This window comes from Acipenser ruthenus, chromosome 15, assembly GCF_902713425.1.
Source record: "Acipenser ruthenus chromosome 15, fAciRut3.2 maternal haplotype, whole genome shotgun sequence".
Classification (NCBI taxonomy): domain Eukaryota; kingdom Metazoa; phylum Chordata; class Actinopteri; order Acipenseriformes; family Acipenseridae; genus Acipenser; species Acipenser ruthenus.
Window position 1 is genome coordinate 26,935,683 of NC_081203.1, and position 15,022 is coordinate 26,950,704.

General features: G+C 36.6%; 1 protein-coding gene across 2 annotated transcripts in view; it reads left to right on the forward strand.

The window, feature by feature from the left end:
- Positions 1 to 15,022, forward strand: part of LOC131697597 (A-kinase anchor protein 6-like) — a 111,473-nt gene that overhangs the window by 75,020 nt on the left and 21,431 nt on the right. For both annotated transcript variants that reach the window (XM_058987669.1, XM_058987670.1), the window contains exon 10: positions 14,277 to 14,423. In XM_058987669.1, coding sequence (XP_058843652.1) covers positions 14,277 to 14,423 — 147 coding nt within the window. The remainder of the gene's footprint in view (positions 1 to 14,276; positions 14,424 to 15,022) is intronic.

The window sequence follows — 15,022 nt, forward strand, 5'->3', positions numbered from 1 at the left end:
TGCAGTATAATGCAGATGGTTGCTGCCCATTCTTGTAGATGGATTGTGACCTTGAGAAAATACCTGGGCGTGGCAGGTCATCACATCCAATATATGGCCTCTCAGAGAGACTGCAGATAAGTTTTCATTTGTATCAGCTCTCATGTGATTATACTGTACAAACAACTGTCCATTACCCCACCAAAACTAATTCAAAAACTGCACTGAATAGCCTTCAGATGGGAACTACCTTTTCTAAATACGTCCCTGGGGTGTACTTGAGCTACAGTGGCTTAAAGCACTAGCCTTTTACCTCCAGGGGCTTGGCTGTGAATCCATCTTGGGTCACAAGAGAAATACGTTTGGGGTCTTAATGCAGTACCGAATGAGCAACAGTTTGCATCACAAAAACACAACACAGTCCTGCAGTTTGGAATAATGAAGTCTGGGCTAAGGACCGGTTGTAAGCAGACGTGTTTCTTTAGGCAAGAGATGGGTTGCCTGTCTTGCACCATGTCAGACTGCAGAATATGCTTTTAGTCTCTTGTACTTCACGAGATGTAAATTCACACACATCGAAATAAAATGCATTTAAAGGCAGATACACATTCTCAAATCAGTATAACAAGTCTTTCACTTTTAGTTATAAGAGCCACAAGGTCTAATAGAAACAAACAAACAAACACAAATAAACATCCATGCACAAATGCAAACATATTAAAACAGTTTGTGAGGCGTTAACTCCTGCACAAAAATATATGGTAGCGTATCTTGTTTTTTTTTTTATTTTATTCTTTGAGTTTATCTGTAAACAAGGTTGTTCATTCTCAGGATTCTTACAATATTGTCTCCTGTCAGTAAATGAGATGTAAAAAGTTAATAAGGTTTATACAAGCCGAGAAGTCCAGTGGTTTCCCGTGAAAACTGACCGCTAATTGCCTTGAGCCAACTGCGAGTCCAACTTTGCAGACTATTCTATTTCAGATCAGCTAATTACAAAGGTTATCATAAACTCCCCTACTGGTGCATTCCAATTTCAGATTGCCTATGGTGCTTCAAAAAGCACATGAAGCCAAAAGCATGGGCTTTTTTATTTAATGTAAAAATAGTTTGTTTTTTTTATATATAATTCCATCACATAGAGAGGATACTGGATGCATTAACAACATAGAAGCTTCTCTGCAGTATAAACCACATGTATTAGCACTCTTAGTTTGAATCCTCCTCTTGATACAAATGGGTTTCAGAAAAATGGATCCATTCCACCAGTTAGACCAGAGCACGAAATGACAGCTATGGGGAACCTCCCAACCAACTCAACGGTGTATTTCAAGTGCTTGCAGATAGAGTCCTACAGTGTGATATTCTGTGATGTTTTATGGGGGTTTCCACAAAAATGAACAGATCCTACCTCATACTGTGGGGTTTCTTCACAACATAGACACACGCTAGAGATGGCCCTGGTTGTATTACATCAAAAAGAGGGAAGAAGGGGGTCTCAAACTCTGTTAAGTAATGACTTAACACTAAGTAGATTTTCCAAAGAAACCATCAATTCTCTTTAGTTTGTCTTAAGGTAACAACATTCTCTATTTTATTTCTACTTTTTTGGGAGAAAATTACGATTTTCTGCTTTTAAAAGATGACAGGCATTTTCCCCTAATAGCTGAAGAATACAAGTACTCACCGGCATGTGGTAATATATGTAGAGATGTATGCACAGGGATTCTGGGTATTGATTGGAAACACATTTTCTTTTGGGCTTTGCTGTTTGATTCGTTCAATTTAAGTTAGATGTTGCTATAACAACACTAGAAAGAGTAGATTTAGGTATTAAGTTCTATCTCAGTCTCCATTGGAAATTCATGCTCACAAAAGACCGATCCAAAGTGCGATTCAGTGGAGCTATTTTAAGATCTGGTTGTCACTATTTGTGATTCCCGTAGTGTATAGAATGAACTCTATAGAAGAGATATGTCATATCTGGTTTTGAACTACAGTTATAATATACAGGGTCACTTCTAACACTTGTGTGGAATACGACTGGGACAAATAGTATTATTATTATTATTATTATTATTATTATTATTATTATTATTATTATTATTATTATTATTAATATTAATTTCTTATATATCACAATACAAAGTATCACATTACAAAATATCACATTACAGAGAAGAGCAGTTATATAGTACATTAAAATCGGTAGAAAATAAGAGCAAATTCAAATAAGAGCAAAATAAAGAATACAGGAAATAATTACATTTAAGAGCAAATTTGACTAAGAGCAGTTAAACTTATAGTAAAAATATTTGCTTATAAGATTAAATTCCATAAAGAGTAAGTACGATAAATGGATAAGAGTAAAATCAAGTACAAGACACAGGAAATAGTTATAATTAAGAGCAGTAGTAGAATATGGCAAAGTATGGAGCAGTTCAGTGCAAGTACAAGATGATGCAAATACTGGTACAATTCGGTGCCATATAGTCCAGTATAGTCGAGAGTTGTGAGGTTTACAGATGCTGTCTGAAGAGGTGAGTCTTGAGGAGGCACCGGAAGGTCAGGGACTGAGCAGTCCTGATATCTGTGGGTAGGTCGCTCCACCACTGAGGGGCAAGGGTGGAGAAGGAGCGGAGGGGGATACAGCTAATCTGCCGGAGGCGGAGGAGCAGAGGGGGCGAGTACAAGAGTTTTGAATTGGATGCAAGAGGAGATAGGGAGCCAGTGGAGGGAGTGGAGCAGCGGTGTAGAGTGGGAGAAATGAGGAAGGGAAAAGACAAGGCAGGCAGCAGAGTTTCGGATGAGCTAGAGGAGATGGATAGCAGAGGAGGGAGTTGCGGTAGTCAAGGCGGGACAGTACCAGGGCCTGAACTAGGAGCTGTGTAGTCGGTGAGGAAGGGGCGAATTCTGCGGAAGAAGCTGATGTTCTGCAGATGTTCTGCGGATGTTGCTGAGGAAGAAGCGACAGGAGCGTGCAGGAGTAGAGATGTGCTGAGAGTAGGTAAGGGAGGGGTCGAGGGTGGCATAAAAGGAGGTCTGATTTAGAGAGTTTAAGATGATGCAAGTCCATCCAGGAGGAGATGGCCGAGGTAGGTAGAGATCAGAGAGGAAATGTCACAGTCAGAGTGGGGAAAGGAGAGGAAGATCTGGGCATCATCAGTATAGAAATGATATGCAAAGCCATGGGAGGAGATGAGGGGACCCAGGGAGCGAGTGTAGAGAGTAAACAGGAGGGATCCCAGGACTGTGCCTTGGGGGACACCTGTCGAAAGAAAGCAAGAGGCAGATGGTGAGCCATGCCAGGACACCTGGTACGTGCGCATGGAGAGGTAGGAGGAGAACCAGGCAAGAGCAGTGCCGGAGAGTCCCAGGTCAACGAGGGAGGACAGGAGAATAGTAGTCGACTGTGTCAAAGGCAGCAGAAAGGTCAAGGAGAATTAGGACAGAGTATTGCAGTGAATACCTCTTTAAATATATTGTATTTGTAATTAATTTTTGAGGAGGTTGTTTTCAAAGAATATGTGTGCATATAGGGACTGATAAGCCAGCACTCAGTCAAAAAATGGATACTGGTCCCTACAAAACTACAATAACTGTTATTTCCCAAGTCTGTCCACCAGAGGGCATGATTCACTGAACGTTTTTTCAACAGACTAAATAGAGTGGTTGAAAAGCTGTGTTTAAACATTCAGACATCTCCGTTTGTTACTTAACTGAACTGTGGCCATTCTGTGAACCTAGACACTTTGCAGCAGGACATTCCCATATTAAGGTATTTTTGAGGCTCTAATTTACAGTCTTTACTGAATTTCCCGTTAAACCCTGTCATTGTCTAGAAATGTGTAGTTCAGGCTCATCTCTTCAGGTCACTGTACACAATATGATCCTGCTTCATCACATTTTCTTTGACTCTCTTCCTTCGATTGGCTGGATACTGTGGAACTGCGAGATTCTAGAGAGCTGCATCTGGAGTGCTGGGGTGGCTACAAGGCCAGACTTTAATAGCTTATTTTGTCATTACCAAAAATGATACCTATAGACTTTTAAGTCACAGTGCTTTATTGCAGGCAGCATTCTATAAATAAGTTAATAACTTCTGAATCAGGCTTAAATAAGGCTCTTTTACTTGCATGCTAATGCATTGCCCACATGTTTGAACACCACATTGTTCTGACTCAAATTCGTACCTAGTCTTACAGAGTAATTCAGAGATGACCAAGCTTGTGGGCAAACCAGAGACAGGGCTGATTTCCCCAGCTCTGAGAGATGTGTTTAAATATTTAACAACATTGTTGGTTCAACATTGTTTTTTTCTTATTTTATTTAAAATAGATCAATCTCAAGCGGGATCCAATATATTTTGTGTAATGTAAACCAGCTTGTCTGTAGTTGAGGATGAGTTTAGTAGGAGTAATGCATATGTGTCTTCATTATTTTAATACCAAGGAGAAAACACGGCTCTGGCAGGAAAAAGAGAACATAACTCACACTTTCAAAACACTGGAGACATTTAAAGCTGCACTCAGGTCATGTCTTCTCTTCCTCAAGCACAATGTTGTCTTCTATCAAACGTGCCATTTACAGGAACAGCCTTCCAGTTGGTTTGTAATTTGTTAGTACACACATGGACACAATGAATCCTTCTGAATAAATTCATGGCGACAAAGAAATGGAATCAAATTGTAATTTCAGTCCTTGGTATTGATTCCTACTTGTATGGGACTTTATTGGAAATAATCATACTTTCACAGAATACATCCATTTATAAACAAATAACATATATATATATATATATATATATATATATATATATATATATACGCTTAGTCGGTTCAAGCATATTGACAGTTAAAAGGTACTGGCAAAGATATTGCTTCAAATAACACAATACAGTTAATTTAAAATGATGAAGCCATTTTTATGTCTAACTAAGCAGTGCATTGCCAAATGCCATCCTGCCGTTGAATTAAATTATACCATGTTTAAGTACCCTTTAGGAGATATGACCAGGATTTTCTCTGCTAGGTCCTCATGCATAATGTTTTAAACGTAGTAATATTGCATTGTAGTTTACTTAATGTCCTTCCTGACTACTGATTATACTAGTACGTTAAGAGTTTAGTTCATTTGAATTGAATCCCACTATTTTTCCTCCTGTTACTTTGTTAATATTATATTCTTTGCTGGTCATTGTGAAGAGTGATACAATTAGTGATACAGAATTGAGTTATGGAACTTGAGGGGCAAATGGATTCTCTATGTGACGTTTGAGCTCATTGATTGATTGATTTATGCAAAGCTTGTTCATTTTTTAACAAGTTATTTATTGAATAATTAATGGGCCAATTACGTTTTAGAACAGATGCGTGTTAATACTGCAGAAGCATGGATTTTGTGGTTTGACATTTGCATTGCGCAAAAATAATTAGTTGCAGAATTATTTCAGAAGCACTATTTTAATACTAAATATGAAATGTGGGACTACAATAAGCAAACACTCCAAATGCTTGTGGTAGAAATCCTATGTTGTAATATACCATTCTTATTGTATCACTAGCTCAGCTTATCAAATGTAGAAATGCATATCCCTTTTAGAATGTAATATCTTATCAAACTACATTTGCTTTAATATCTACTGTACATATCTACTTCTGTATAATCTGCCTTCCCTTTTAAATTGTTAACCCTGGTAAATTTGCATGGTCATTTTGCAGTTTTGCCATGCTTCTCCCATGTTTATATTATGCATTTTACTATGGTTTGATATGTTTGACATATGGTGCTTTACCGTAACTCTCTGGGCTTTACCATGCTTACCTATGCTTTACCATGCTTTCACTATACCATACATCTGGGCTTCACCATGCTTACCTATGCTTACCATACTTTTACTATACTATACCTCCCTGGGTTTTACCATGTTTACCTATGCTTTACCATGCTTTCACTATGCTTTACCATGCACTTTCACTATGATTTACCATGCACACCTATGCTTTACTATGCTTTTGCTATGCTTTACCATGCTTTCACAATGCATTTTTACACTTACAAGGCTTATAATGAGCCTGTTGCCATGTTCCAAACCAGGGGTTTGACTGAGTGTGTCTGTGACTTTAATCTGAAATAGAAACCAAAAAGGTTTGCTAGGTTTCACACTCAAGATGCATGATAGCGTGGCCAGTTTTACTGCAGTACGATGATGGAGCCCAGTACTGTATCTTGAGTTTTCAATTCCTAAACACTCGTGAGCAGGATGTCCTTGAAAATAAGTTATTGCATCTCAGGGGGTAAGATCATTTGCAGAGCAGGAGCAGACACTGTGGCAGCCATGAAAGGGTTAATCCTTTGCCTTGCATTTCTGAGGGTCAGGGTTTTGCAACCTGACAGAGGCTGATATCCCAGTACACTTGTCAGTGCCTTCCTGCCTCTAAAAAAAAAAAAAACGAAAAGCATTTTCCAATAGCCTAGCAATACAACCACGTTAGCATTTTACTTGAAGAGAACTGTGGGATTTCACAAAGTTTATTCTTTCAGCAAGTAAGGCTGGATAGGGACAAGGATTCTTAAATGAGGGAAATGTAAAATGCAGGAGCAATTGTGCTGTTACTGAGTAAATAAAAGAATAACAGAAAGATGATACAAGAAAAGGCAAAATAGAAACACTATTAGATTAACCCAGGCTGTGAGAAAAAAAAATAGAATACAAACCGATATAGCTTAATGGAAATACACATTAAGGATTTCAGATTTTTTTTCTTCTTATATAGTCCAGAAGGCTTTTAGGCTAACAGCCACAATGGACTATTTTAATGCAATGATGTAATCTTGGCTTTGTGTCATTTATATTCAACCTAAGAAAACAAATCTCCTGAATAGCCCGGCTGACAACAATATTGTTCAGTGTTGTTTTTTTTTTTTTTATTTGGATCCATTCCAAATGGTTCACATGCCTCCACAGTAACAGATCTAGCCTCCCGAAGCCTCTTCTCTGAATTCCACAGTTTGCTCCCCTCCCCTTTTTTCTGTTTTAATTCTTTTTTTTTATTTTATTTTTTTGCCTCAGTCCCCCCCTTCTCTGTTTTGGGAAGGATACCTGCTAGCCCACGAAAATTAGGATGTATCTTGCAGAGTGCATTCATTTTAGTTTTCTGCATATTTTTTTTTCTGAGGTCATGTCAAGGTTAGTTTGAATTCCATCCTACATTAAGACTTCTTTCACAGCTATTTAGCTCTGCAGCCTACTCCCTGCTGGGGCCTGCCCCCTGGGTTTGTCAGTGTTTCAGACCTGACAAATCACACACAGATGAAGCTGTTCACTTCCTTCAGCCTTCCTTAATCCACAATGTAATTTATTTATTTTCAACAGGGCACACCATTTTCCAATGAAACAAAGTGTTTTTCATCCATATATTTCAGCTTCATGGTAAACAAACATTGCCTGCTCACTAAATCTGTCAACTATGACGGATATTGCCTTACAGTAAATTCCATCAGCAGACTTCCAGATGTTAGGATTATGCCACAGAAAATCTTAATTAATGACAGACTACATCTCCATGCCTCAAAAAACTGTTATTTTATAAAATTATGAGCAGATCAAAGCTTAGCCTCCTGATTTGCAATATAATTGTGTTGCAATCTCATTACATTTTTTTCTGTTAGAAAAAATGTTACAAAATGTTAATGCATAAATGAATACTTCGTCTAGTTTTTGTTCTTTTTTTTTTTTTTTTTGTTATTACCGCTGCATATCTGTGTCTACAGAAAATTAAGACATCATTTTGAATTTAGTTTATTTTAATTTTCTTGTAAAATAAATAAATAAAATAAAGCTCTGAATTCAACATATCTGGGCATTCTGCATCAGCCAAAGACAAATATACAATAGAACATCCCATACAAAGATATATATAAATGCAGCAATACAATTGAACTCTGTTGAACCCATGTATATAATATGTCCCAGCAGTACTAATTTGCAAACAGAAGCAGGATATATGTGATTTATAAAAACTGTACATACAGGTCATGTATAAGTCTCAAATGTATTATCGTGCTATTCCAGAGGGACTTTCCATGCCAGGTTCTAATTCCAGGAACTTCTCATAACTGTTGCTGAGCTCTTCGAAGATCTCTGAGAGCGAGCAGACTGAGAAAATAGGGCTTTTATTAGCAAGAGAAAATGGTTTTTAAATGATGTACTTTTTTCATGTGATTTATTTACAGGCAATGCTCGCTGCAGGGTTACACTTTTAGCAGTTTTGACACCAATTCAGGTGTAAAGGCTCTGTACTTAACAGTTGAAGTGTGCCTCTGCGCACCCGGAAATTGCTAGTGACATTGCCATTTGAGCCTAATGGTTGACTTCTTTAACTGTAAGCCTTACTCTTAAATGTAAATCTTACTACAAAATCAGTTCTCCTATTTTTTATTTATTTTTTATTTATTGATTAGAGTTGTTTCACAATTTGATAATTAACAGATACTGGTGATTCACAGCTAGGCTGTGTTCTGTCGGTGATGTATTACATATGGTCACCTGAAGTCAGAGAAAATTTGGGAGCACTGTACTGATACATGCATATAGCATTATTAGTAGTATTGGCAAATGCAGTATACTAATGCATATTTACATGAATGAAAACATGAACAGCATATTGCTCTTTCTATGAAATGTAAAGTTAATAGAAATTACAACAATCCAAACTTAAATATCTCTGCTAATTTATATTTTTAGAATACATAACACATTATTAAAACAATTGATTGATGAAACAAAGGTATTGTTGTGTATAGAGCAAGTACTGTTTTTTTTAGATCTCTCTAAATAATGTCCTTAACATGTAACGACACCCCCTCAGCATCCCAACCCCCCACTCGTCTTCTTCAGCACAGAATTCACTCAGTGCATTTCAGTCCACAATTAATGTGAAAACACCATAATGCCTGAGCGACTCCTCTTGCCTAGTGGTGCGCCATTTATCATCACAGTTTTACATTGACCTTGACACCCACTTCATTAGAATAAAGATTGTCTACCATTTAGGTTACATTGTTCCTCTGCACACAGACCCAATGCAAATTTCTGTTCCGATAGAAGAGCAGCGAGCCTGTCAGAGGTCATCTGCATTAAATGATTGCAGCTATTTTCCAACTGCTTCTTTTCATTCTGCTCAATTCAGAGCAGGAGGATCACTCAAGCCTTCTGCCTCCGCACCGAGGCTGCTGGGAATTTAACTCTTTTCACTCACTTTGCTTTCGGTCTAAGAAATGCTTTTTAATGAGGTTTAAGTAAAAGCATTTAATTGGCTGTTTAGAAATGCTCGACACACAAAAAAACTAAAATTTCCAAAGACATTTTTTTTTTTGGACTTTCTCCTCCAAAGTAAACTTTTTTTGTTTGATTAAGGTTACAAAGGGCCCACTTTTCATACACGCTGGCCATTATCAGTCAGTGATAATATTGTAATTTCTATTTAAGATCTATACTGGAAACATTTAAGAAAAAAATGTGTGATAAAACCAATCAGTAATGTTTTCAGTTTTCTTCTGGCGCAGATGTTAAGTTCCTAATTTATCTCTATTATTCTGCACATAAATCAAAACAAATGTGTTGCGACGTTCAGTGAAAGAAAAAAAGAAAAGTCAAAGGAAATATGATGTCAGGTCTCATAACAGTACCTTGCAGTGATATAATTAGAATTACATTATTAATGAGGGATACTTAAAAAAGATTGTTTCATGATCTTCTATTAGTGAATTTGCAATTCATTTCAATATTTGTAGTTTGATTTATATCAAGGATAATGCAATATACGTCCAATTAACAATGCATGGCCTGTGTAATATGATTTTCAGTTAATGCAAATGGAATAAGCTGGAAGAAAGAAACCGATTGGAATCCTCAAATGTAATTTACTTCACAAGTTCTGCCGATTTTAAATGACATTGCACTTTTTAAATTTTTATTTTCTCTTCAAAGGCTGGGTAGCAAATGTATCCTGATGAGGAGACTATATTATTAATTTACAAGGACAATCATCCAAGCATTTATAATTTCTATTGCTTTCTTGCAGTTATTTGTCTTAAATTATTATAAATAAAGTGGGAGCAGGCAGCTTGACAATGTTTTGGTGGTGTGCGATTTGGCTCCTGTAATATATATTATACTAGCAGGTACACTAAATACACTTTTGACTTTCTTATTGTGTTGCTTGACAAACAGCACCGCGTAGCTAAATAAATATTCACTGAACTGTCCTCCAGTCTGGACCCAAGTCATCTAACCATGTCTGATTATAGAAAGCATGCTTTGTTTTTTTATAGGTGAATAAATGTTGCTTCTACCGACAGCCGTATTTGGGGAATATTAAAACGCACAATTAAAAGAAAAAAAAAAATCTTGCTTTATTTTTGTATTGTTTTGTACATAGTGTGGGCTGTTGTCTAGCAGATTCCTGCACTGTGTGTATGCAGCTGAGCTTAGGACCCTGGACTTCTGAATAAAGAGTCTTTGTTCATCACTGAATGGCATTAGGCATGGGCTTCCTATGGGGCCACCATGAAACCTAGCATGAAGACTGGAGAAACAAGTGAGAAGAAACAACTAGAAATGCATCTTAGTTTAATAGAAGAAACAACAAAACCACACTTTAAATTGTCAAAAAAATGTACTTTAATTTGGGATTTTTATTGTAATTGTAGTACTTTAATTTGAGACCAGATTTTGTGTACTATTGTTATTATTATTATTATTATTATTATTATTATTATTATTATTATTATTATACAATAAGGATTGGGTATGTCGATGCTAATACGAGTGTATTAAAACCCCTTTTTTCCATTTGTTTCAAGCGGAAGTGGGTTCACTGTACAAATGCTTGTCTATTGATTGTCTGGAAATTCTTATTAACACATTGGACAATTGTGCCATGTGTGCTCTTTATAAAAATATTTTGAATTCCGTCATGCTGCCTATTGTTTTCTCCCTCTTCTGAAGTTATATGACAACAAGAGAATTCCCGGGGAGCCTTGGGGCAGAGTTCACATAGTATGGCCCATATAGCATCCTACTCCTGAGTCATCTTTTTCTAGACATTCCAGTTGCTTGAATGATTCATTGTTTTATCAATCTGTTTAGCAACTTTGAGTATTTTTTACAATGTACAGTTTTTTTTTTGTGGTAGAAAACATACATTCCAGTGCAGATGAGATCTACAAAGCTTGCTTGAAATTTCTTTCTCTGACCCTTCAGTGACTAGGCACCTTGTTTTTAAACACTGAGGGGAGGCTAAAGAAAATGCTCGAGTCGTTCAATGTGAGCCTTCTATACCAGTTTGAAAATGGCTTATTCTTCTGGTCGCCATGGTGACAATTAACAGTGTTTCAAGGCTTTGTTCCAGTCTCCGTTTCAGCAGAATTTTTGGGCGTGATTTTTCATGAAAACTGTTTTACAAAAGCACACATTTAGCATAAACTCTTGAGAAAGTTGTCTCAATCAGGCCTGTAACTTTTTATTTATTATTGATTTTTGTTTTAATGAAAGTAAACATTGTACTTTCTTTTTATAATTTCGGCTTTGTGAGTTCTGGCATCTCTCAGATGCGTAGAAAGTCTCTATGTTCTACAGTATTTTTTTCTGAATGAAATCCTGCTTTTCGCAGGTTCTGTCTTTGGTTTACCATACATTTATGGTAAATGTATAACATTAGGAAAGATTTAAACAAGTTGTTGAGGCTAGGTTTGTCAAAGTATTTTATTCAGGAATATTACTCACTTCCTTGAATATTAAATGTTGTGACAAGATTATTCTGAATGTAATTCAAGGGGTAGATTAGTGATACCAAAATACTGAAGTCTATGTTCAGTAATGACTACTACTTCCATTTTTCAACTCGGGGGAAGGGAAAATGTTTTCTAGACAGCACACAGAAATGCTTAGGTATCAAATAAATAATACAATCTGGCATTAATGACTTGGCCTTCATTCTTAATAGCCTGAGACTCCCACATATCTCTACAGTAACAGAACGATGGAAAGCATATTTATTGAAACAAGAATGGTTTGGATTTCAAACACACAGCTTCTGTTTAGGAAACAGTGTAGTGTTTAATCAATACATATTTTAACTGTGGGATTATGGCACTGTACTGTATGTTAAACAATAGAGCTTTTCCTGTATTTTAGAGCATGATTATTTGCACAGCAGCTGACATTGCAATAAGTACAGAATCCTCACTGTACTATAGAGCAAGTAAACAACTTGCATTGCCACAACTTTAAAATGAAGTCCAGTTACCTTAAGTCTTTATTATCACCTGTAGTGCTGCACACCCCGAGACATACTGTATAAGATTGCTATGTACTTACTGCGCCATCTTATTCAAGCAAAAGGCTGCCTTTTGTGCCAGACTGTGCTCGAGTGTGTTCTGTTTATGGACCGTGGTTCACCAGGGAGCACAAAACTGTATTTAAATATAGGTCACCAGGGTAAAGAAGAACGCGTTCTTCCACTGTGTGACACAGACCCTCCAATTTTAATAATACTTTTAATCTTGTTATCACATGCATGCTATTCTCCCGAAGCTCATATGAGACTGTCTAAACTCATTTCAGTCTCTGTGAGCCTTTATGGTTCTCAGGGCTGAATGATTTATGTAATTTTATTCTGGGATTGGTTTAATGTCAGGCAGGAAATGTGAAAAGCCAGTTGATGTGGCCACCGTGTCACTACAATTCCTGTCTCTTGTGCCACATGATAATCATGTGCTTATAAATATTTAATGAGCTCATTCCTCCTGCCCTGGATGTTAACTTGTATTCATGATCACCTTTTAAAAGTGGACTGCTATGGAGCCCAGTGTTACTCTGTTCATAGGGTGTTAACTAAAGTGTGACGCCGTGTTTGTGTTCTGGGTGGAGAATACTCTGATAAACTTGGAAAACAAAAGAAGTAAACGCTGAACAACTTCAGAAACGCGTTTCTTACATCACTGTTACATAATGTCTCTTATATCAAGGTGCAATGTAAGAATCTTAAAGGTCAAACTGAAAACTTATCACAAACACTTGACAGCACCAGCTGGTATTCATTAATAATAGAACCACATTTTTTACTGTTATGCTACTACTGTGCGCCAGTGGCAAAAAGGTAAAGGGTTTAATTTTACAGTAGTTCACAAAGTTGTGTGGTTTGCCTCTATTGTCACAACATGTTACAAGTTATGAATAAACATTCTACCACTGGCAACATGACCCTGAAAAATACATTCACATTGATATGTCAAATTCCTGCATGATCCCAAATGAGCTATCTATTATTTGTTGATATTACATATTTTAAAGTGTTGTTCACATAGTTTTATGGCATTACTTTATGTCCTGACACAGTGGATGTTGTCAGTACAGTATTTTGGACAAGTTTGGTTTGTAATCCAAGCCTAGGTCCCGGTTTCTTAACCTATAAAAGAACGGATAATCCCTGGCATGGGGGTCTTACTTTAGTCTATTTTTTTTAATTATTTATTTATTTTTTCAATGTGAAGATGAGTTATTATGTTGGGTTTTTTCCCTGTGTGATTCCTGACTTACTCTGACTGATGCTGTGGAAATGTTCAGATTTGTAAACACTTATAACTGTTCTCTGAAAATAAATAATGTCTGTCAACAGAGAAATCCCTGTTGTGAAAAGTTTCATCTTGCAACAGCAATAAAAAAAGTGAAAGGGATTGATGACTAAAAAAAGGCTTAAATGTCCAGGCCATCAAATAATAGTGATGAAAAATGATGCAGTGATTGTCAACAAAAACCATTACATTCTTTTAAACACTAGAAAACACTTTAGTCATAATGATAAATGACAACCAGAAATATGAATACAATATCCATTTATGCAAAAAAAACCCAGAAAAAACAGCAATTAACCACAAAATGGTAGTATGTTATGACATCACATAAATGTGTTCTAGTCTACAAAGACTGTGTCCAAATGAAAGACCATAACATAATTAATTTTATAACAATGACCCTCATCTGATTACAAAAATAAGTTCTAGCTGTAGTCAGTATTAAACAGTTTTATGAAAGAAAGAATTGTTGACCTGTGGTTGATATGCTATGACCTTTGACATAACAAGGGCATTATAGACATCACTCACCTATTAGTAGATTTACCTAGCGTTACCTATTCATTGAGAAAAAGTTGAAATACAAGGTAGTTTGCCTTCACTTTTTAAGTCTGGACCCTTCTGCTTTTTGTTTAATGATCTTTTGTATTTGTATACAGGGCAACAGTGTGGAAATGGCAATGTGGCAGCCTAAGAAGACACAATTACTGGGCAGAGTTGAATCGTTGAAGAGAAGCGGAGCTGTGCTACCAACCGATCTCGAGGACAAAGTAGGAGCATTGACAAAGAAATGGGATCTGCTGGAGGTACAGGGAAGCTTTGATATGTTCTATAAATGCTAGGTTAGTTTCAACAACATATATCCATCAGAGGAATTAAATGGTAGCAAACATTTCCAAAACTGCATTCAAGATGAATGCTTACAAGCTTGCTAAGTAGTCCTTTACTTCAATTTGTGATTTAAAATCAACACTTTTTTTTTCATCAATTGAAGCCATATGAAGGTAGTGCTATGTACAGTAGTTCCACAGATTTGGACATCATCCAAAGTGTGTGTTCTTATCTCATTCAATTATCCTCTTTGCTTCAACTGTGCCCTTCGCCATCTTATGAATCACATAAAGAATGAACTAACCAAATATTTTGCCAAAAAATGAAGAATTACATGGATTCTTGGCTAGAGCCTGCTGGCAAATTGATGGCCTCACTAAATGCATTGCTGGCTAAGGTTAAGTTTCAGTGGGAGGTATAAAAGATTCTAAAAGGACCACATCTGATGAGAAACAGAAAAGCTGTATTTCCTGGCCCGTTTTTACAGTTCCGCTTACTTAGCTGTTTATTTGGCTGGGGAAATTCAAATAGGAGTGGGTGTCTAGGCAACAGAATGAAGTGAAAAAAAGTTTGA